This window comes from Fistularia commersonii, chromosome 19, assembly GCF_037954325.1.
Source record: "Fistularia commersonii isolate RoL2024-O1a breed Wild chromosome 19, RoL_Fcom_v1.0, whole genome shotgun sequence".
NCBI lineage: Eukaryota > Metazoa > Chordata > Actinopteri > Syngnathiformes > Fistulariidae > Fistularia > Fistularia commersonii.
In genome coordinates, this window is record NC_141302.1 from 9,772,426 (window position 1) to 9,795,205 (window position 22,780).

Genomic DNA, 22,780 nt, shown 5'->3' on the forward strand with positions numbered 1-22,780 from the left:
AAAGATCTCCAGTCCAAAGCCACGTGGCTTTACACCACATTCACCAGCACTCAGCACTTTCTTCAAGCGAGCTTGGACCACGGCTCTGAACAATGCTTGCATGCGCCAAAAGCACATGCTAGCCAGAACCCAAGAGACTCCAAAATTCCCAGGACAACTACTACATCCTTTGTTTTTGGTATGGTTTTAATGTTTAGCTCATGCCATTCGGGTCACAGGACTAGTGTTGTCTTTTCATGCGTGTTCAAAATGAATTTCAACGGAATCGGGGTAACTTCGGATAGCCGCTATGTAAAAACAAATACTGGCCCCTGCATCGTGAAAACAGCAAAGTCCAGTGTCCAACTCAAAAGTTTCCCATCCAACTGAATGACTGACCTAAAAACAGGCTGAGGCTCAGCTAAAGAGCTGCATCAGTCAAATGCAATGTGACCCAGAAAAAATGTATGAATGATACCAAAATCACTGATTTCACAGAACATTGATGTGGCACAGTGCTCTTTTAAGTTAAAGTGGATAGGAGTACAGTAATCTGTTTGGAAGGAAACACTGAAGTGCAAGTATGACAATATTTCCCAGGACAGTCTGCTTCTCCAATGCTCTTTGTGATCCAAACATTACTTGCATTTTTCCTGCATGGAGTGGAATGTATTCAAGAGTCAAACACAATGTAAACGGCTACTAATGTCACCATATGGTTGTTTGATTGTTAATAAAGAAGGGGACCGCTTGAGCAAAACCTTATCTGAGACCCATGACATATTGTTTGAAGGGCCTATTTCACACACTGGGACAAAGATGGCAGGCATAGTTCACATTCTGCCACTGGTTGATAGTTAATTGTGGCACAGGCCACAATCCAGTATGCAAAAAAAAAAATTGGCATGATTGTGCATTTTTGCAAGCCACAGAAAATGTCAGCATTTTTTCTAATTAAAAACAAGTTAAATTTCAATGTGTCCAAAAATAACAAAGGCTGTAATCTGATACTTATTGAGTGGCAGAGAGGTCCCAGTAGGAGGGAGGCTGGAGTGATAGATCTGACAAATACTCTTTACAGTGAGTAGCTGCTGTTGGAGGCAGCTGCTTAGTGACTGGCTGACAGCAGAGCGTCATCAGCTGACTGCCCTCACCGGAGCTGCCCTTACTATCAACTGGACCTGATGCTGCACTTTATTCAAATTCTTGATATTTTGTTTTTCCGTTTTTGCCAAAGCGACATTTGCGTGCCCAGAGTTATCCGACACTGTTGACAAGAATCCTTAATACTCATACACAGTAGGGAGAATAAGTACCGTAAGTTCCCGATGATAAGCCAACACTTTTTTCGCACGCTTTGAACACTAGGCTTAAACAACGATTCGGCTTATTTCTGGATTTGGGGGAAAGGGGGGGGCGAGCTACACGACACTAAAGCATTTATCCTCGTCACATCGAACGATGAAATGACCGGGAAATTCTGAGGCCGCTCAATTCCGACACTGAAGAAGACTACTTTGAAGGTTTTAGTGAGCAGGAGGAAGCCCATGATAGCAATCAGCTAGCCGGTGCGGCTTGTATTGGGGTGCACTCATCAGTCCTGAAATTACGGTATTTGATACACTGCTCATATTTCAACTTTTCCCACTTAGAAAGCATGTAGGGGTTTGTAGTTTTTATCATAGGTACTCTACAACTGTGAATGACGGAATCGAAAACAAAAATCCAGAAAATCACACTTTTATGATTTTTTAAATAATAATCAGCTTTTTATTGCATGACATAAGTATTTGCTCACCTACCAACCAGTAAGGATGTCAGCGCTCACAGAGCTATTCTTTAAGAAGTCCCCCTGTTCTCCACTCATTTCCTGTATTAACTGCACCAGTTTGAACTCTATCAAACAAACTCCAACCTCTCCACAGTGGCCAAGACAAGACAGCTGTGTAAGGACATCGGGGACAAAATTGTAGAGCTGCACAAGGCTAGGATGGGCTACAGGACGATAGGCAAGCAGCTTGGAGAAAAGGCAACAACTGTTGGCACAATTATTAGAAAATCGAAGAAGTTCAAAGTGATGGTTAATCTCCCTCGGTCTGGAACAACATGCAAGATCGCACCTCGCAGGGCATCAATGATGAAGAAGGTGAGGGATCAGCCCAGAACTACACGACTGGAACTGGTCAATGACCTGAAGAGAGCTAGGACCACAGTCTCAAAGAAAACCATTAGTAACACACTACGCCATCATGGATTAAAATTCGCAGTGCACACAAGGTCCCCCTGCTCAAGCCAGCACATGTCCAGGCTCATCTGAAGTTTGCCAATGACCATCTGGATGATCCAGAGGAGGAATGGAGGAAGGTAATGTGGTCTTATGAGACAAAAACAGAGCTTTTTGGGCTAAACTCCACTCGCCATGTTTGGAGGAAGAAGAGGATGAATTCAAACTTAAAAACAGCATCCCAACCGTGAAGCAGGGAGGTGGAAAAGTTATTCTTGAGGATGCTTTTCTGGAAAGGGAAAAGGACGACTGCACTGTATTGAGGGGAGGATGGATGGGGCCAAGTATCGCAAGATCTTGCCCAACAACCTCCTTCCCTCAGTAGGAGCCTTGAAGATGGATCGTGGCTGGGTTTCTCAGCATTACGACCCGAAACACACAGCCAGGGCAACTATAAATTGGCTCCATAAGAAGCATCTTACAGAAATCACAGAATTCAGGACATTCCTCTAAACAGTACCACAGGGTTGTTACAATAGTAATAACAATAGAATGGAGAACAACAGGCTGAATATTCACATAACTATAGTATAAACGACATAGCATAACAAGTTTACCAAACACTCGATCTCACTCCAAATCACTAAAATACATTGAATGTTTCACTTCCGAGCAACTTCACCAACTCTGGAGGAAGACGGCACGCCGCCTCCTCTTCTCATGGCTGTTTTTGGGACATTGTTGTCTGTGCTCTGATACGGAGCAGTAACACCAAGAAGAGCCTCCTGTAAAGTTATTTATATTCATTGCTGGGGCAACTACCTTGGCATGGAGACAGAACTGCACTATTGACTAGCCTCTCCCGGCAGCAAGTTGTTCAAGCGCCCATTTGTGAACTTGTTCCTCTGGCTGTGGCCACCTAGCTATAAGCCCGCAATTAGCTTCTTTTGTTTTCTTCATCGCAGTTAAGTATCCTCAGCTTTTCGCCAGTCCCTGACTAGTTACTCGCTCACTCAAAACTTTCTTTCTGCTGCTCGATTACCACTTCCAGCTGCATATTTCACTACTTGCAGCTTGTAATCTGCAGAATGTGATTTTCCTTTTGGGGGCATTTGTATTCAGTCTTGGTTGTCTTTATAAGTTGATGCTTAAATTTTTAATTTTCCGTGACACATGAGTAATAGGAGTTGCAGATACTAGTACACAAGCCTAGAACGCACTCTTATGGCTGTCAGTGTGAAAACAACGAACATGTGAAATTAACATTTATGTTTTAATATATAAGTCACACTTGAGTATAAGTAGCAGGACCAGCTAAAGTTTTGCTGGTCCTGCAACATACTCTTTTTTTTTTGATAGTTGATGCTTATACACTTTTTTTTGATGGTTTAGCTGCTAAACCATCAAAAAAGCGTGTATTATAGTACAAAAATTATGGTAATCATTACTAGTATTTTTGAGCTGCTTTGCTGTTGAAAGAGAGGATGAGCATCTTCAAGCAGAGTACTATTTTTTTCAGGCAGTTTCGACAGCCTTAATACAGCCAAATCTCATCTCACATGTCATGAGATATGCCAAAAATGTGCTTTAAACATGTTTCCTCATTTAAAAAAATAAATAAGTAAAAATAAACTAACATAGTACATATAAAACACATACAAATAGAAATACATATAAAAAACAATATACCCCACCCATTATTGTAACAAAAAAATATTGGGCTTAATTGTGCTAAATTTTTGGCCTTTACATCTACCACACATGTAAAACATAGCTACTGTGGTAGCTAACGGCAGGATGATGGGTTTCTCTGCAAACTTCTGCTGCATGGGCTGCTGAGTGCAATTGCCAATGCTCACCAAAACTGAACTTTGGCCCTCCTCGCCCAACAATGCCCAATGACACCGCCTCATCACATCCTGCCAAAATGCAGAACTATCCCGTTACCTGCAAACCCTGCAGCCTCTTTATAAATAGGCAGACAATGTCCCAGACTGTTTCTGCCTGAGGTGCACTTAAGCATGTAAAAACGACAAACCTGGGTTACCCAGTGAAGAAAACAGAGACATGAGATCTACAATACAAAGTGAGGAAGAAAAACAACAGCGCAAAACGAAATTACCCTAATTTCATGCGACAAGCAACAACAAGCAACATGGAAGTGGGTCTCAAATTGTTGCTGCAAAGTAGAGCTCTAATGACGGTCATTACAAACACTTAGCCGCCACAGTCCATAATATCCTGGTTGTTGGTGTGGTCAAAACTACATATGACCCAATGTCCAGCTCTCAACAATCGTGGGAGGTTGTTTACCTCAAACATTGAACCTCAAGAAGTCCCTTTTGCGAGTTATCTGTATGGGTTTTTTAAATATCGCCTGATTCCTAATTGCAAAATGTAGGTGTTTGACCTGCAACATCCTACATTTACCAGAAAAGGAGAAAAACAGGCCGATGATGGAAAACAAATAAAAATAAATAATAATTAAAATTGTTTTTTCAAAGTAAGAGTAAGGTAAACAAACATTCTCGAGTTTAAATTCAGCCAATTGGTTGTGTGTTCAGAGAAATGCTGATTCTAACAGTTTAACAGGAGCATTATAGTCCCATTAAGTTAATTGTTTTGGTTTCCCAGCAGATAAATGCCAGCCTGGTTTCTGATTGCAGAGTGAAATAGTCCCTTTCCACCAAAACAGCAGACATGCAAAGTTAGCAATGAACTACTGAAACACTTAGGATAAAATGTTTAATTAATCCCACAGTAAGAGAAATTGAGCAACATAATACTTGCCTTCAGTTTGTCAGTTTGAGCATGCTAAACCCATCATTTAGACCGTGACTTGTATAATGTATATCAAGTCACATAATGTAAGTGCAATGGAGGACTCTATGTAACTGACTGGAACTACCTAGTTCCTGTGTTCCACCCCGAAAGGCCTATTTTGTCCTTGAATTTGTCCTAAAAGTGACTCCTTTTCACTCCCTCTCTAAAAATGTCCTTCCTGGTTAAAACAAATAATTCCATACTATCGGGGGTTAAGAGGTCACATAATTGCAATTTTTGAATCAGTCCTTGGACTAGAAGAAGAAAGAAACCAACCTATGATGGACATTTTGTAGATAGTGACCAAATTTTCATTTTTTTTTTTTTTTTACTTCAACTGATTTGATCTAAATCGATTTGCATTGCTTTTCCAATTTGTATCTGTACTATTTTTCATTTGTCCACACTGTCAGTGAGGTCTTCTAAAATAAGGCTTGAACTCACTGAGGTCAGCGCTGGGGCAAAATAACAACTACAAAGCAACACATGCATATACACTCACACGGTAAATGAAAGATCACTTTTCAGTAACCCACTTTAGAGTCGGCTGTTGACAGGATGATCATATTTGCTGTCTAGACAGTAGCTGGCTGAAGTGAACATCGTGTGGTCCGTTGTGTCGCCGCCCATCTCCCTCTTTTATCACCTCTTTCGTAAGAGGTGTATCCAAAATCTGTTCCTTCCACGTCTCAAAATCTTTACAATTATGTTTGGATGTTTTGAATGCTTGTTATATGGGCTTTCTTTTCACTCCTGAGGTTGAGTATAAGCTGCCACCTGTTTATCCCTGCTGGATCAAAACCTTACAAGTTTAAGTTTCAAAGTTCAAAAGCTGCACATTGTTGCCTCAAAATACAGTAGTGACCAGTAACCTTTTGAGTATCCGCCTTTAAATATTAGTCTTACATATATATGACAGTTTAATAAGCTAAAAATATATTCTAAAACCTCTAATATTGCATAAAATCAAACAGCAACTGAAATACTTAATTCATGGCCAAATAATGAGTAGGAATAGGCAAGATTTATGACAGGCTACTTTGTTTATCTTCAAAGCTTCACTTATTCAGACAGACAAAAAAGCAAAGGAGCTGTCTCAGAGTTAGCCACATGCTGTTTGGCCATTAGACCCCCCACAATCTTGTTTCAGAAACCCAGTAGACTTAATATTTGTTTATGAATGCTGACATTCTCTCTATTTGCCATCATATAATAAATATCAGTTAATTTAAAAAGGTATGTTGGGCTTTAGCTGTATAAGACAGCTTGACTCCATTGAAGGAGCTCGTAGCAAAGCTGCCAGGAAAAACAATGTCCTCCAGAAAGAACAATTCATCTGTGCCCCTCTTGGGGGACAGGGTAAAGTGTGCTTGGGAGGTCAGACTTCTTGCCCACCAACTGACCCTGGCACTTACTGATGGAGTTTCAACAAGAGAAAGCGAATACACTTTTGAGACAAAGATCCGCCTCCTGGATTGCCTGCTAATTAAGCTGCGTTTATCTTGGCTTTGATTCAAGCTTAATATTGAACCAAGATTCAACATAGAACAGCAATACAGGCCAACAGAGAGCAAGAGAGCACTGAAAGGGATCACAAGTTTGGCTCCTGGGAGTCTGCAGGCTTCTCATCTGAAGATGTGCTAGCAAGGTACATGCATCAGGATGTCACGTTGGTGACATTCAATTTTTCAAAAACAAGATCTCATTTCTAACGTATCGCTTCAAACTATTCTGTTAAACATTTTGGAAAATATTAGTGTTATGTTAAATCATTAGGAAAACCCACAAAAGAACACAGAGAACAAGGGAACTGCTTAAACCTGTTGGCCCAAGTCTCCTCCAAGGTGGAACCTTGAATGTTTTTGCTGGGTAACAATTGGCTTGAGGGTTTAAGACATTGCTTGTCCAAAACCATAGATAAGATAGGATGGCCACTCAAAATCTCATTTTGGATGTTCTGTCAAAGATGTCACAAAAATGAGTTTGCCCAGTTAGGGGTGGGTGCTGGATCGAAAAAATTCTACTTAGTAGAGTTTGGAAAAAAATGCAGATTTTTTCTAAACTGTACTAATTGTATTATATGGTCATAGATTACATGTACTTATACATGGTAACTTTAAGAGCTCAAAGTGACAAACAACCAAATAGCAAAGGTCGTTCAGCGCCCTTCATCCTTTACGTCATCAAACATGTATGCTCAGACAGTTGAGTGGTTCTTGAGCGGACCGCTGAGGTCTAAAAGTTACCTGGTGTTCTCTTTTTTTGTTGCATCTGTGAATGGTTCCTGCTGCTTTAGTCCAATACAACAGTCAAAAGCTAAATATAAGAGCAAAAATAGCTGCTTTTGGTTTCTAACTACAGTACTGTGAATACTGCGGCAATTCAATTCTTTTCGTCATTTTTCCACCAGGTCAATCGTTTGAATACAGGAGAAGAAAGATATAAAAACTAGGTTATAGTTGAACAATCGCTGATGTAGATCAGGAATAGAACTCACATAAAAGTAAGAGTAATATCAAGAGTCTGAAATAAAGTATGAATAAAAATACCCGTGATCCCTTGTCAAAAACAAGAAATGATCTACTCATCTTTCAGGCTATGCAAAAAATGTAAGCATTTGAATTAACCTCAACTTCCTCCTTTACAATGGCAGTTCCAGAAAATATGACTGTTCAAAAGACAGGTCACACATTGGATGTGTTAAGGTCAAATGGTGGTTTAGTGGAGCAAAGAGTCTGTTGAAATACGTGCACTTTTAACCCGCCTGAGCAGCTCAGATGTACGAGGGTGAGATCACCTTAATCTTCTGGGGGAGACATCGGCTTCAGAAAAACGCTAAGGCTAAAACAAGTGTCTGGAATAATATGACATGCACAAATATGCAGTTGTGTGTGTGTGTGTGTGTGTGTGTGTGTGTGTGTGTGTGTGTGTGTGTGTGTGTGTGTGTGTGTGTGTGTGTGCCACAACTAACTGGGCGGACTGTGGGCTTGGCATTATATCTAGTTTCCTTGATTCCCATTATCATTTTTCAGAATGATGATTTTTATTAGAACTACACTAACATTTCCTAACCTTTTACTTAAAAAAAAAAAAACACCAATAAAGATTTTTTTGTTTTTTTAATGGTATTTTTTAATTGGATTTTGCATTAAATGACAAGAGAATAATCACACAAAACTCTGATACTAGTTTTAAGAAATTATTACAAAAATTGGCAAAGATATTTTGACGTTAATGCTGTGTCTTATTATGTAAGGTAACATTTGGGACAGCTTTATGGTCTATATGGTTGTTTTTTTTCCTGAAGTTGTGAGTTGTATATTTAAAGAAAAAAAAAAGACAGCTTCCTGATCTAATAAAATCAGTCTTTTTTCCCTGGCTCTCCTATTGATCTGATAACACCTTCACTCCTAATGCTCAAACATCAACCCTCCCACATTGATTAAAGTGTATTGAGACTCATATAACACTCCTCTACTGTTGCATATCAACACATTCAATCTGATGGATTTGTTTTAACGTGGACTGACATCTCACGTTTTTGTTCTTGTAAATTGTGAAGAAAAGGAAGTTGTAAAAGCCACATTCAGACACTGACCGGGTCTTCTGGCTTTTGGCTACTGTCATGCCAAGGCTCCTCGGAAAGGTGGTCCCGTCGAATCAGGGTAAACTCTCTGATGAACACCGCATCACCATCATTGGCCCACACAGCAACCTAAAGTCAAAACATTCAATGGTCAGTGACATTTCAGATAAAAGATGGCGGTTTTGCAACTGTGGAGTAGAAGGGTCCTCCTGGGTGAGATTCAAAACCAGAGCTCTTCAAGTCACGTCACTATCTGATCGAAAACATCTTCTCAAGTGTCTGACTTTGGAAGAAATATCCCCTTTTGGATGGGGATGCTGAAAATATATTTGAGGTTTTGAACGGAACACTTTGCCCTTCAGCTTTAGAAAAACCTGTCCGGTCATAGTTCACCTAAATTTCAATTGAATCTCAGTCATTTTATTCTTAAATCACAATTTGTACGGACTCCTTACTCTGCTTGTTTATGATAGTCTCAGTAACTTTAGGATAAAATTGACACGAAAATAATTTATTCTCATATTTTTGTCATTTATGTTGATTAATGAAACAACTTCTGTCCTGATCAAAGTGCAGAATATTGTCAGAATAGTATCAATTTAAATGCCTATCCTTTCAAATAATTCTATTGTTATTCTTGATTGTCTGTTGATTTTTTTTACCTTCTTTATTTCTCAATGTTTTTATTTGTCCTTATATTAACAGTTTTTTAATTTTGGGGTATTTCTAGCTTAGCATTTCGTATTGTTTATTATTGTACAATCTTCTACAACACAATCAGCAGTTTGTTGCTTATTCAACCTTCCACAGATTAATCTCTTTTACCACTCTGCTCTTGTGCAAGAGCGATTGAGGGAAATGTAAGTAAATTGTCGAAAATGATTTTTTATTTGCAATAATTTAATGAAAATCTGCATTTTTTTCCCTTGTGATTTTGACCACATGTCACTCCTGATGATCACGACGGTAAAGGAAAGCAATATAAGATGATGTTGTAAGTGACCAGTCTCACAGGGAAGACGAGTGGGGGGCATCTTGATAAGGCCCATTAGCAACGCAGCAGGGCCCACATTCTCGAGGATGCACGGAGCAGGGGCCCTCAGCTGCTCTCCACGGGTCATAAATGATCTATAATGACCGGGGTCAACTGTCTGTGCCAAGGCAGAGCAAGGAAAAGCAGGGGATGTGGATTTTGGGTACTTGAGGTTCCTCGCATTGAAGGGGGTTTTACTTGTGGGGCAAAAAATGTGCTGCTAAGCAACTGCAGCAAAACTTATACCAGGTTTCTGTGGGAAAAAGCCACAGAGTGGACTCTTAAACAAGACAAATTAAAGCCCCACACTCAGCACAGCTTAGCTCCAGTCACTTAGACTACAGGCATCTGTAAGAACACATAAGTCATTGCAGGAAAATGTGGGCATGAGCCTCCTCAGATGACCAAGACCATAATTTGCAAGCACATTTTGTCTCTTATGGATCTGCATATAGGGGGGAAAAAAAGAAAATTTGGTTTATCAGCTAAAAATTAATAATGCATTTTACGACATAATATCCACTTGCAAACTGCAGCATGATGCACCTATATACGTGAGAAACCGGTAAAGTACACAGCTGGAAACAAGTGCAGGTTTTTCAAGTTGTCCCAGGAGCTTAAAGACCTCCAAACAACTAACCAAATTCAGTATGATCAGCACTAGAACACAAATGACTGACATGAGAAACCTTTATCAAAATACAGCCATTTCATGTTTGCGTGCAACATGAGATCGACGCTGACATCGTCATCTTTGCACCAGCGCTGAAAATAAAAACCTTGCATGACTACAAGCCAGAGATAGAGCAGACACAATTCACACATACAGGCATGGAGAGAAGCTTTGCCAGTGTATGTGAGTGCCTATGTGTGTCCGTGTTTACGTGTGTGTGTGTGTCAGCTGAGATGCACTGAAAACCGTGTTAGTGACTAGATGTCCTTACTCAAGGCTGCAAAGAGGCCTGGCTGAGATGAACATGTTGGTGTCTTTCTCAGGACATTTTTCATCTCTATCCTCCCAAACAGTTTTTCTCATACACTCTGCTTGACAACCACTTCCCCCCTGTTCTGAAGTTTGCATCCATCCTCTTAATAGACGATGAGATATACTGGAAAAAGCTACAAATTATGGCTGCGTTACTGCAGATTTATAAGAGACCAAATGAAAGTCCTGTAAAAAAAAAACACACGCATACACAAGTTGGCTGACACCGAACACACCCCACTGGACGACATATCAAGGAATGGAGAGGGGTGCAGGACTCTCACAGAAGTAGGGAGGAAGGCACTGACTGCACCATTTATTCCCACTTCCCATCAGTTCAATGAGGCATTTAAGAATCTTTTTGCTCACTCTTTTTGTTTTAGTTTTTTGTTTTACTTTCTCTGCTCTCATGAGCTTCATTTACAGCTGCGGCAGGCAGCTGTTCTGCCTGATGAACCCGCTGTACACAACCTGCCTAGCAACAAACAACAAACATTAGCAACTGGATGTTGTAAATAACATTTTGAATCAGATGTCTTTCGGGGCCCCATTTAAATGATCTATTACACATGTAAATCAAATACTGTAAGTGCATTTAGGGCAAAACTGATTTTGTGAATTATATGGATCATAACCTAGGTGCAAATAATGAGGAGAGTCATTGTAGTCAGCCTGTTAATGAATCATCACTGGGATTTTGGTGAAATATGAAACCAATAAGGTCCAAATTTATGGTACATCGTGACACGGCTGTAAGAGAACTTTGGGTATTACAGTATCACCCACACGCAAAGAAATTTAGTGACACTGACAGCCGCAGTGGGACAGGGTTCCTCAGGATCAGCCAGGAGATTGCACGTTTATTACAGCCTGGCTGGATAAGCAATGTTTACAGCAACATTCATCTTCACTGATGCACCAATACGTGGTCTTTGGCTGGTGGACACTCTTCTCCCTGCCGTTTCCCAATGATATGTCCAATCAATAACTCCATTTGACTCTGTGGCTCAAGAATTAGTGAGCAAATGCAGTGACCTGCCGATGCACTGAGGTTCAACAAGTCGAATTACGTTGGACTTACATTGTCTTCCACTGACGTAGCCAGAGGGTCAATAGGCTGATTAGTTTTCCATGATTTTCACATTCAGTGAACATGACAGATGAGTCCATCGCTGTGATTGCTCAAAAAAGATATATTGTTTCTGTGATTGGCTAATTCCAACAACCGTTTTGTTAGCCCAACAAAGGTGCGGCAGACCCAACTATTTCCATAGTGCGTCATAAGTATTTTCCACCTTTAAATTTTTTTAGGCCAAAGTGCGTTTTACCTGTTGTCTGTTTGTTTTAATTCACAACATTAATCCTTCTTGGATTTGTTTTGCATACTAAATAATGTGCCCTTTAAAAAGCAGGAAAATACTGTACCAGTGGAAAGTGCAAACTCTTTCCATTGTCTCACAATATCAAGGCGCCAAAAAACCTTCTTGTTTTAATTTCTGGGCACACAGATGGGAATAACTTAATTTGCTTTTTAAACGATGCGGAAGCCGGGTGTTCGTACGCAAGAAATAGCATTAGCATTCCACTGTGCATTGCATTGAAATGATACAGTCGCAGCTATGTGCAAAGACTTTAACTCTTGTGCCTAAAATGGTGAATGTCAAACAAACTAAAGGTAATAACCTGTCAGTGTTTAAAAGTTGTTGCCCTCACAAAAAATTGCCTCAAAAATCTTCATCATTGTAAGTGATTGCTGAGCTAGAGCTTGTGCAAACACACTGACAGAGAGCACTCTGTGGATTGGTCCGCTCATTTTTATGACGTGATATGAGACATCAGACGATGGGAGGCCCTGCAGCACCACTCAGTTGAAGTATTTTTGTTTAACTGTAATGACCATGTTAGCTTTCAAAGAAGCACGCACAAACCAGGGCAATGCTTCAAGTTTATTTGGAATGAACACGACAGAGGTTAGGAAAACACACACTCCTCATTCGAAGGGTGCCATGATTGAAAGTACCACCTCCGACAGGCACCGGGGTCTCTGAAAGTACACAGGTGAGGCTCTCATTATGCACGGCTATATGTTTGTGTCAATGTGACAAAGGGCACAAAGTGACAAAGTAAAACAGGGAACCGGGCCGGTGATTCATTAACCTTCATGGCGGATCAGATTTCAAAGAGAAGATCTCTACCAGGGAAAAGGGAAGGAAGTGAACTCGGGGGCAAATCGGGTCTTCAAATGCACATAATCAACAGTAATAACATCAACCTGATATTATAACTGAGCTTTCCTACAACACGGTGCCAGCTTCCACTGTTTGGGTGGAAACTGTGAAAGGTGAGTGATTTTTACCATGCAAGAGCCGAGCAAAACCTCCACTTATGTTATGCGCTCTCCTGCCTTTGATTAAGTTTCCGTCCAATGTTTAAATAAGGACAGCCCTTTTTCAAAACTGACTCCTGTCTGAATGAAACCTAAGAGGAAAAGATATTTTTGCTAATCCACTTTCAAGGGGATTTATGTGAGTTTTCACTTAACACATTTTGGAAAAGGAAACATTGTGGCATTCTTTTCCCCTCCCTCACCATTCCTCTTTTCATAACCTTGGAAAAAAGAGCACCTTTTTTCTTATCTGAGGACCTCTGCCATATCCATCCCTGGTCCACACACATATGAGAGGATTTTTCCACTCACCATGGAGGAACCATGGGATTTGATGCTCTTAACTTAATATTTGCTCATTATAGACCAAAGCCTGTGGCTACTCTGGGATCTTTGGACTGATAAAGGTTAGAGTCATAAAGGCCACGACCAAGTATTGGCTTGCTTTAGGCAATAAGGCACACTTTGGTATAAAAAAAGGGGGGGAGAAACACCACAGGTAACAAAATTCAATTCACTTGGGTCATATGAGATAGCTCACGACCACACCACTCTGAATAAAACTGAACGACATTTTCAATGCATTCTCTGATTCCTGATTCATTGTTATGTTATCCGAATGTTCCTCCTCGTCCGCCGAGGATGCTCCCTCTCCCCCAGTTTCTCGGCCTTGATTTACAGATCTGTTTCCTGAGCGCAGCTCAGAATTCAGTGAACACTAAGAGAAGAGTGGCAAGGAGTCCTGACGGTCTCCATCACTGCCCTTTTCAACTCTCACCACATCTCATCTGTGGAGGAATGAAGAACCTCACTGGGGAAAAAAATGAATATAAAATAAACTTTGAAACTTTGATGATGAAAATGAAAAATTTTCCTGGAACTGTCAACACATCCCTTTGTATTCATGCTGTTACTCCCATGCGTTAATGTCTTCCTAATGATGCATGAGCATTTCTTCGACGCAGCCACTCCTCGTGAAACTTCCCTTTAGGAATGCTGCTCGTAAACTTGGATCTGTTTACTGCCGAAAAAAGATCCTCAGAGAACACAGAGCCAAGGTGGATCAGGTATAAGTGTGACCCAAGTGTTGGGAGAGGCAGACGACAGTCTTTTCCGATCGCGCTGCTTTTCAAAAATTGTTAGCAAATAAGATACACAAACTGGGTCTGCAAACCAAATATTGGATCACAACTCATACATGATGAGAATCTTGACCACCCTGGGAACATGCTGCTTGCAGATATGCTTATGGTTGTGAGAATATGGACACTTGGACGAGCCCAGTGCTCAATGGAAGACATGGATCCGCATTCACCTCCGCGTGTAACTGAGCAGCCGCTTTTGCAGCTTAGACTGTGGACTGTGTTTACAGTGTTTACACAAACAGACATCTTGGTGTTAAATCAAGAGAGTAAGTAGGCAACAGGTTTGGACTGATGGGGGGCTTGAGATGTTTCAAATGTGTGGCCCAAGAGATCAAGGCAATCTCTCTGATAATTCACATATTTACATTAAATTCCCCACTTGCAATTAAATCTATCAGGAGCGGCATGACACAGGAGGTAGAGCCAATGTCTATGGAACCAACATTTAAGAACCGAACATTTCTGGTTCGATTCCCGGCTCCTTGAAATGTTGTTGAGCAAGACACTGAACCCCTAACTGCTCCCTTGGCGCTTGTCGATGGAAGCCTACTGCTCATAGTTCATCCATGATGGGTTAATTACAGAGAACGAATTTCCCAATGGAGATTTATATAGGATAAATTTATTACTATTAATCACAAAAGTGGCTAAACAGCGAGGATAAAGGCCAGCCTGTATCAGTGGTAAGGCAGTAAAAGGTATTTGGGATTATCACAATTATAAGTGGGTGTTTCTGTGCACTGATAATGATGAATCTTTTACGCTGACTGTTTATCATATGAGAGGCAGTAGTTTGCAAGACGTCACCACAAATTGCTGACTTGAAAAGTGACTTCTTCCTCTACCACAAAGCTACATTAAACAGCTTTGTAAACGGGAAAAATAGCTTATAATATTCCGGGTTTAATGAATCTGTTGGATGCATCCGTGATGGTTGTCAGCTTTTCCTTGGTATTTTTCTACAGGAACTATGTGGAAAAATAACAGCTGCCAGTTATTCGCCAACATAATGGCTTTGTTGAATGTTCTTGGGTGTTGGGTAGAAATACATCTTCGTCTTTTTTCTTTTAATCTGAAGAAAAACAGTGTGTGGCAGGTGGACACCAATATGATGAAAGTAGGCAGACAGCAAAACTATTAACTTGCAGGCTACGTCCAAAATAATAGGGTGAAAGACACTAAAAAGCTTCTCTAAATCTGAGCAACACAGGAGTTGAGTAATTTCTCTGTCAGCCCTCTACTAAGCAACACCTACCACACAACAGTCATTCAATCCCTTATTCTTGTAGAAATATTTATTGGAGGGGCTACAGAGAGAATAAACAAAATAAATCTTCGGTTTTTCGTCCTCCGCCTTACAGACAGTAGAAGGCAACTGGATAACTCATCTAAAGAGTTAATCATCTATCATTTCATACCATAGTTGTCAGCAGCCATTTTTCTAGAAGTATCTGCTGGCTTTTGTGAAAATCCCTTTGGACCGCAAAAGATCAGCCTGCAATGCAAACAGAGAGCAAATATTGTAATGCTCACACCGGCTGTGCCCTCCTAATAAATCACGATTCATCACTGTGAAGCTGACCACAAACTGACTTGTAACTTGAGCACTGAAACAGTCCAAATGTGCAACATTAGCAAGTAGCATATTTCCTACTAAGTAGACAGATTAATCCACCTGCTCACCACGTGTGGAGCCGCAAGGGACCATCGTGAAATTTCTACCTTCTCAAGGAGCTAATTACATGGCGGCACACCCCAAAGTTTGCATTGCTTGCTCACAATAGCACAATACGGAGCTATTAAATGCAGCGAGGCCTTTTTATCCCATTAGCCGACAGGGAGACATCTCAATATAAAAATAGCTTTGCCGCTATTCACATTAATGTCTGCACCAGACGTGGTGCGGTTTTCCCGCTCAGGTAATGACTGCTATTACATTTAATGTGGAGGTTTTTAATGAGGCCCTCAAAGGAGCTCTGACAGCTCCGAAAACAGCATGGAACACTGTGACAATGCCAGTAACCGAACATGTAAAACCACAAAATCAAAAGTGTTTTTTCTCAAGACAATAAACTGCACCACAGCCACTGTGCTTCATTGATTCTTCATGCTTTTCGCTCTGTGGTGGTTCTGTAACTGAAATGCTCGCACCACAGAGAAGAGACTGAACAACAGAAATTTAGCCAGCGAGAGGAGAAAAACAACCGAGGCAGCACTTAAGAGAATGTAAATCCTAACAACAGGCCAAGACTGGCAATTCTGGCAAATGCAATGCACCACCGACAGCAAATCTGGGGGGGGGGGGGGGTTGATCTGCCAGCCATGACTTATTTGTTTGAACAGTACAGCAATTTTAGTCTCTGACGCAGCAGCAGTAGTCGACTGCCGTCGATCCAGACAAGAATTGTTCCTCGTTCTGAAAGTGCTACATCACGTTTTAGCAGTGTCTGAGAGTCTCCACTCTGTTTCAGCAGATATTCAGCAGCTCCAGACATTTTGACGAAAGCTGCCTCAATTTGCAGCAAGCAGATTTAGAGGGGCAGGAAATCAGATGCAAAACGTACATGGCATCTTTGAGTTTTAAACCTCAGCACCCGTGGGGCGCTTAATCATGCTGTATTTTTTTCCTGCCACTGTGCAAACCGCTGGCACCAGGAAAAACTCCTAGATACATAACTGGATTTTTGCCATGGATTACAAGATGAAGAAAATGAATTGAATGGATTTAAGTGAATTAACTTGATCTGCCAAACAAACCAAGACATTGCATCAATTATCAGAATTTGAAATTTTCATAAAAGTGAAATTCTCATTCCTCACAGAGCCACAACATTCAGGACGAATAAAGAAATCAAAGTTGTTAATTGTAAAAAACAGGAAGTCTGAGTAGACAAAATGCTGTCTATTGTATGCCACCACCTGCCATGACATCCAGGGTCCGTGGTGATAAAGAGGCCTGTCAAGATGTAAACTGGATTCTGTTGCCAGGCAAATGGAGAGACATGTGCACTTTGAAGAAGCAGACAAAAAAGTACAAACATTAAAAACAGGTACATTTTATGTCACATTGTATGCAAAATAATACCCAATACTACTATCAACACATTAATTCACACCGGTGAAAAAGTAGGCTTTCCAGTATCTGTAAATAAATGGAGCCTCAACCCATTTGGCTTCTCACAGGCTGCGTAAGCCTGGCTTTCATGGGTACAAACAGAAATGTCAACGAGGGCAAAGTAAAGGCGCAAAGGAGGGAAGACACACATTCGTTGACAGCTTTTTCCTGCAGACATTATTTTTGAAAAAAAATGACCAAGGGATTCCATTGTATGACTTGAGTGTTGAACCAAAACTGTTCAGTTGATTGCAGTAGCTGGAAAGACACTGAGCCAACATTGAGAGCATGAGACACACGTCATTGCTGAAAATACAAAATGGTGTAGGTGTAAACTGTACCCTGATTAATCAGTCTTCTCAATTCTCTGCTTTCGGTCAGCTTTGATGGTCACAACTCTCCTTCCAATAAGTGAAACAAAATACCTAGGAGTCCTCTATGGACTCCGCTTCAAGCGATCCACCCAGCTTTGCATCTTCCATCACATCACACCCATTTAAAAAGAAAAAGGCACTTGTTTCCTCGATTTCTGCCTCTTCCCATGATGGATGGCCTAGGCCTTTTGTTGTAGCTGATTCCACCATGTAACACGGGTGGGGAGCTTGTGTAAGGAGGTGAAACTCAACCGAACATGGGTGGACAATCATGACTTGGTTTCTCCGAATCATCCATCTTTTCCCTCTCCGTCTCTCTGACCTCTCTAAGACTCAAAGAGATAGACTAATCAGTCACTGAGCTTCACACCAAGCGGAAACGCTACATGTAAAAAATATTACACTGCAGGGGTCAGTGATTGATGGCTGAAGTATAAGTGTAAATGGATCTATGGAGATCTGAGAGAGAGGAATGAAACAGGTAATTTAGATTTTTGGTCATTTTTCCCCTCACTTTTAGGCATGGAATTGTATATGTGTAAGTGACGTCTTGATTTTTGAAGGTGCTTTTTAAAATTGTATAAAGATAATCTGTTTGGGTTTATATATGTATATGTATGTACACTGAAAATCAGATGAAAATCTGAATAAAATGTCACTTTCATTTCATCAGAATCCTTTTTGATAACTTTGTAAAAAAAACAAAAAAAAAAAAAAGGGTGCTGCATCACAAAATCAGCTTTTCACAGTCAATAATTTATCTTCCCTCCGGTGTTCCCATGTCAGTTAGTCACTGAACAAAAAATAAAAAGCAACCTACTGGTTCGAGTCATGTTTGTTAAAGAGCCCTCATTCTTATTGATGCAATCCCTCAATAATTATATAAAAATGTGAATACAATCACCTGAAACACAGTTCAGGATCAAATAGTGACCAGCCCTGACAGCATTCCCTGTAGTCCCACTCTGTGGTCTAGTAATAGACTGAACGCTGCTTATTATCACATTAACACAACACTGGCAGCGGTCCAGACATTAGACATGGACACACTGGAGCAGCTGGGACACTTCAGGCCAGATCAATTTATTGGCTTCTCAGCGGCTCCGTTCAGGGGGCTGTAAACTAACCACGTTGCCAGCTTGTCTCAACACGGGAGCTACACGCGATGGCGGATGTGTGAACAAAGGACCACATGCTACAACATATACAACAACAAAGACAGATCGCACAGTGGTGTGTTGAAGAAAAGCCCAAATTGAACGGAGGATTTGAAAGTTTTATTCATAACTACATGCTGCACGCACACACATGCACGCACACACATGCACACGTGCACACACGCACGCATCTGTCCTCCTTCATCACGTCGGTTCATAGGAGGATTAAAATTGACAGCTGGGTAGCACAATTACAACACAATGTTCCACATACAGAGGGCCAACGGGTTCACTTTTCAGTACGTGTGCTGCTGCAGAACTGCTTCAAACCACCAGGGTAATTTTACACATAAAGGTGACTGTCACTGGATGATTGATGATAACAGTTTATAAGGGTTTTTGTAAAGGGGCCCTCCAAATTCTTTTTAAACTTGCCATTCAAGCTTTCGTCTTTACTTATCCACGAAGGAAATTATATGTTTGATTTGAGAAATGGGGAAATGCTTGTTGCTATATTCAGTTAAATTAAAAAAAGATAGAGTTTAACTTTTTTTTCTTTAAAACTCTCACAATCCAAGGCTTAGGTTCACCAGGATCAGCATGTTTCAATGTGATATCACCCTCACCAAGAACTAAAGAGCGGTTACAGTTAAAGATGACTTCACCTCTTTCTCTGATGAATATGTTCACAATGACCAGTGGGGTAAAAATAACTGTTTGTGGCGTTTCGATTGCATAAAATTGGAGTGATTTTTTTTTTCTGTTTTAGCATCTTATTATGACTTTGCTGTAACAGAAATCACACAACTTGTACAATGAATAAAATACTTGGTTATAAAAATTTTGTCTGAATTCCAGTGTGTGAGGAACATGATACTTCTGTGGTTTCACAGGGTATTAATTTTGGTACCTCTTGCCATTTTCTGGGTGTCAACAATTTTATTTATCCATTTAACCCAGTGTGCAGTGCCATCTCATTGGAAGCCTCTACAGAATTGACAATGGCAGTTCCCCAAACACATATCCCCACGTAAAACGCATGCAAGCTGTTCATGCCAGACCTCCCAGAAGACCAGTCCAGGAATGGCTGTTTTCTTTGAAATAGACAAAGAACAAATCTGGCAAGCAATCATGGCCACACATCATTGAAGACCAAACTAATGAAACCTTGGTGGTGCAAAGCAAGGTACCCTCGAGTGAAGTGAGACAGAAAATGCAATCTGCAAAGATTCTCGTAGGACAGTGAGGGCCAACGAATTTGTTCCGCCGAGTTTCCTGAACTGTTTTGGCCAACAGCAACATGTGCCATGAAAGTGCTGGTCTTCTCCAGAACACCGTCTGCGGTTGCTGCCGAATCACTGTTGCATGCCTGCTCCCAAATTAAGCCCCTCATTTGTGGAGCTGCCTGACCATAGCACAATCTTAATTTCCCTATTCTGTGGCATTCTTGAACCCTGACCTCATCTGGTTGGCAGCAGGGCCAATAATGGAATGCCGCCCTGCGTGTTGCGTGGCATCTTTAACTACCCAGCCCTTCACTCCTAAATCCACAATCTGCAATTGTGCCTTGCATTATTGGAGCCAATCAGCATATCCAGCACAAAGTGAAAACATTTTGGATGATTACCAGTAACTTTTCTGCTCTTTACGAAGTGTGAAACTCAAACTCAGATGGTTTCTCTTTGCTTCGTCGTATACGGGTGAAATTGATCAAATCTTTTATCACTGTGGCAGCAGTAACCCCACGATTCCGTTTTATACTCCCTTTGCTGCCCTTACTTTTTACATACACTGACTGATGAATCAACTTCATATTTCATTTGGACATCTTTCAAACTTACAGTTCAGTACTACTTAAATCATGAGAACCTCTGCAGTTCAATATGCCTTTGTATGTTTGCTATTACATAAAATTGTAGCGCTGTATGGGTCTGGTATGCAGACATATTGATATGGAAACAATTAAGGACACGTCTTCATGTTTTTATGCCTAACTTCAAGAGTGCAAATTAGCCATGTGCACGTGCACCCAGTTCCTACACGCCACTCTATAAATCTGATGAAAAGAATGCGAATGCATGTTTTCATCTTTGTGGTAGAGTCTAATGCAACGGAAACCATGTTTAAGAAGATCCAGGCTGGTAAAAACAAATTTGCATAATCATTCATTCACAAGAGGTTCCGTTTTTAGTTTTAGATATATACACGCACGCGTGCACACACACACACACACACACACACACAAGAAACAAAAACATATGATGAAACAACAAAACAGGGTAACAGAGCACATGAAGTTCCTGGATACATACTGTAAATGGACAACATGACATTAAAAATGCCATCAGAAATCCTGCATACATGTCCCTATAGGAAAATCTGTGTGTGTTGGTTCATATTTTGCGAAAGTTAATAACCGACCTTGTTGCTCAATATCCACTGTCGCTGCAGCCAACTTGTATTTAGAAATTAAGTTTAATCCCCAAGTTGCCATTGGTCAGCCCAGGATATCAGCCCGCCCGTCATGAAGTAGCTGGGTGAGACTGGCTCAAGAGAGTGAAGCCAGGGAAGGACAGCAGCCAGATGGAGCTTTAAATTAAAATGAAACTGCTGCCCAGCTATGTTGCAACATCAATAATTATAAATTCTCAGCTTTCCATCACAGAGCAGTTTCACCTTTATTGTTAAAGTTGTTTAACTTGGACATTTTAATTCTCAGTTTGAGCAACATTTTCAAATACTACTAACTCTAACAAAGGAAATGTTGTTTCCAAGAAAAATCAAGCCTAGATGATATGGAAGAACAATGACTGGCAACAGAATGTTTCACTGTTGAAAGCACCCAAGTCTTCATCTGACAGATTCTTCTTATTTAAAACTAAAATTATGTGTGGCTCAAAACAAACCACAACATCATCAACATAACTGGGGAAACCCAGTTATTTGTCAAGCATGACTATCACTTCTGCGAAATGTGTGAGAGGCACACAACAGACCGCAGTGGACACACTCAATAAGGCACAACTACTTAATAAAGTCCATTCATTGACTTTTCAATATTCAGTTGCTCTGATGGAGGGATAAGCATGTTTGTAAGACAGAGACACTAAATAGTGGATAATCAACAAACAATAAGCAGAAAATGAAATCTTTAAGAAGCTCAGTCTGCAACCAATACACTGCTGCAAACGCATGTTTCATAATGATTGATGCGCAGAGAGCCAGCCAGTGTCTCAAGTCCCCTTAGTTGTCAGTCCTAATGAAGAATGATTGTGGAGAGTTGGGACAATGACAGGGCATGGCAAATAATTATTCAAACATTGCTGTCATACTTGTGTAATTCATTGTGAAGGTGAGCAGCTTGAATGCAGCCAAAGGAGAGGGGCAACTCCACATATCAGTTATAATTTTATCCTCAACATGCCCTGTGTAGGACAGATCAGAGTTGCATTTTGAATTCTTACACATGGTATGAATGACTTATTAATGTCAGTTGTCTAAAGGAGCCCAGATTTTTGTCTGACTTTGTTCTTTAAGCTTGTCTTCACATGACAATTATATCGTTTTCTGTGATTATAATAGCATTGCTGCAGAGATTGTGTTTTGGGTCAAACCTTGTTTTGGTTCACAGTTTTCCTGTTTGCTGCTTTTAGGTGATGATTCCACCAACAAATTCCAGGACGATTCCTATTTTCAAAGAATGATGTGTATTTAGATACAGTCCCAGCGACAGTATAACATGTTTGTTTCTGCATAGGGACTCCCTCAGGGTCGACCAGCAAATGGTGTGTTATCTCAGGGAAATCACAGCAATAGCCAGGCTGAAAGTAGCCTCGCTATTTCGAGGCTATTCCTTTGCTGTTCCTCCCTATTCCTTTGCTGTTGACTGTGGTCATTTTAAACATACATCCAGAGGTTGCAAAGGTTCATCAGAAGTGGAAAGACTTGGCTGTTGATGGTGCTAGTAAACAAA

General features: G+C 40.6%; 1 protein-coding gene across 1 annotated transcript in view; it reads right to left on the reverse strand.

Annotated features, from left to right (window-relative positions):
* LOC147223649 (ADAMTS-like protein 1) overlaps window positions 1-22,780 on the reverse strand; it is a 105,297-nt gene that overhangs the window by 62,870 nt on the left and 19,647 nt on the right. Inside the window, exon 2 of the mRNA XM_086165867.1 lies at window positions 8,625-8,741. Within this exon, the coding sequence (XP_086021993.1) occupies window positions 8,625-8,741 (117 nt within the window). The remainder of the gene's footprint in view (window positions 1-8,624; window positions 8,742-22,780) is intronic.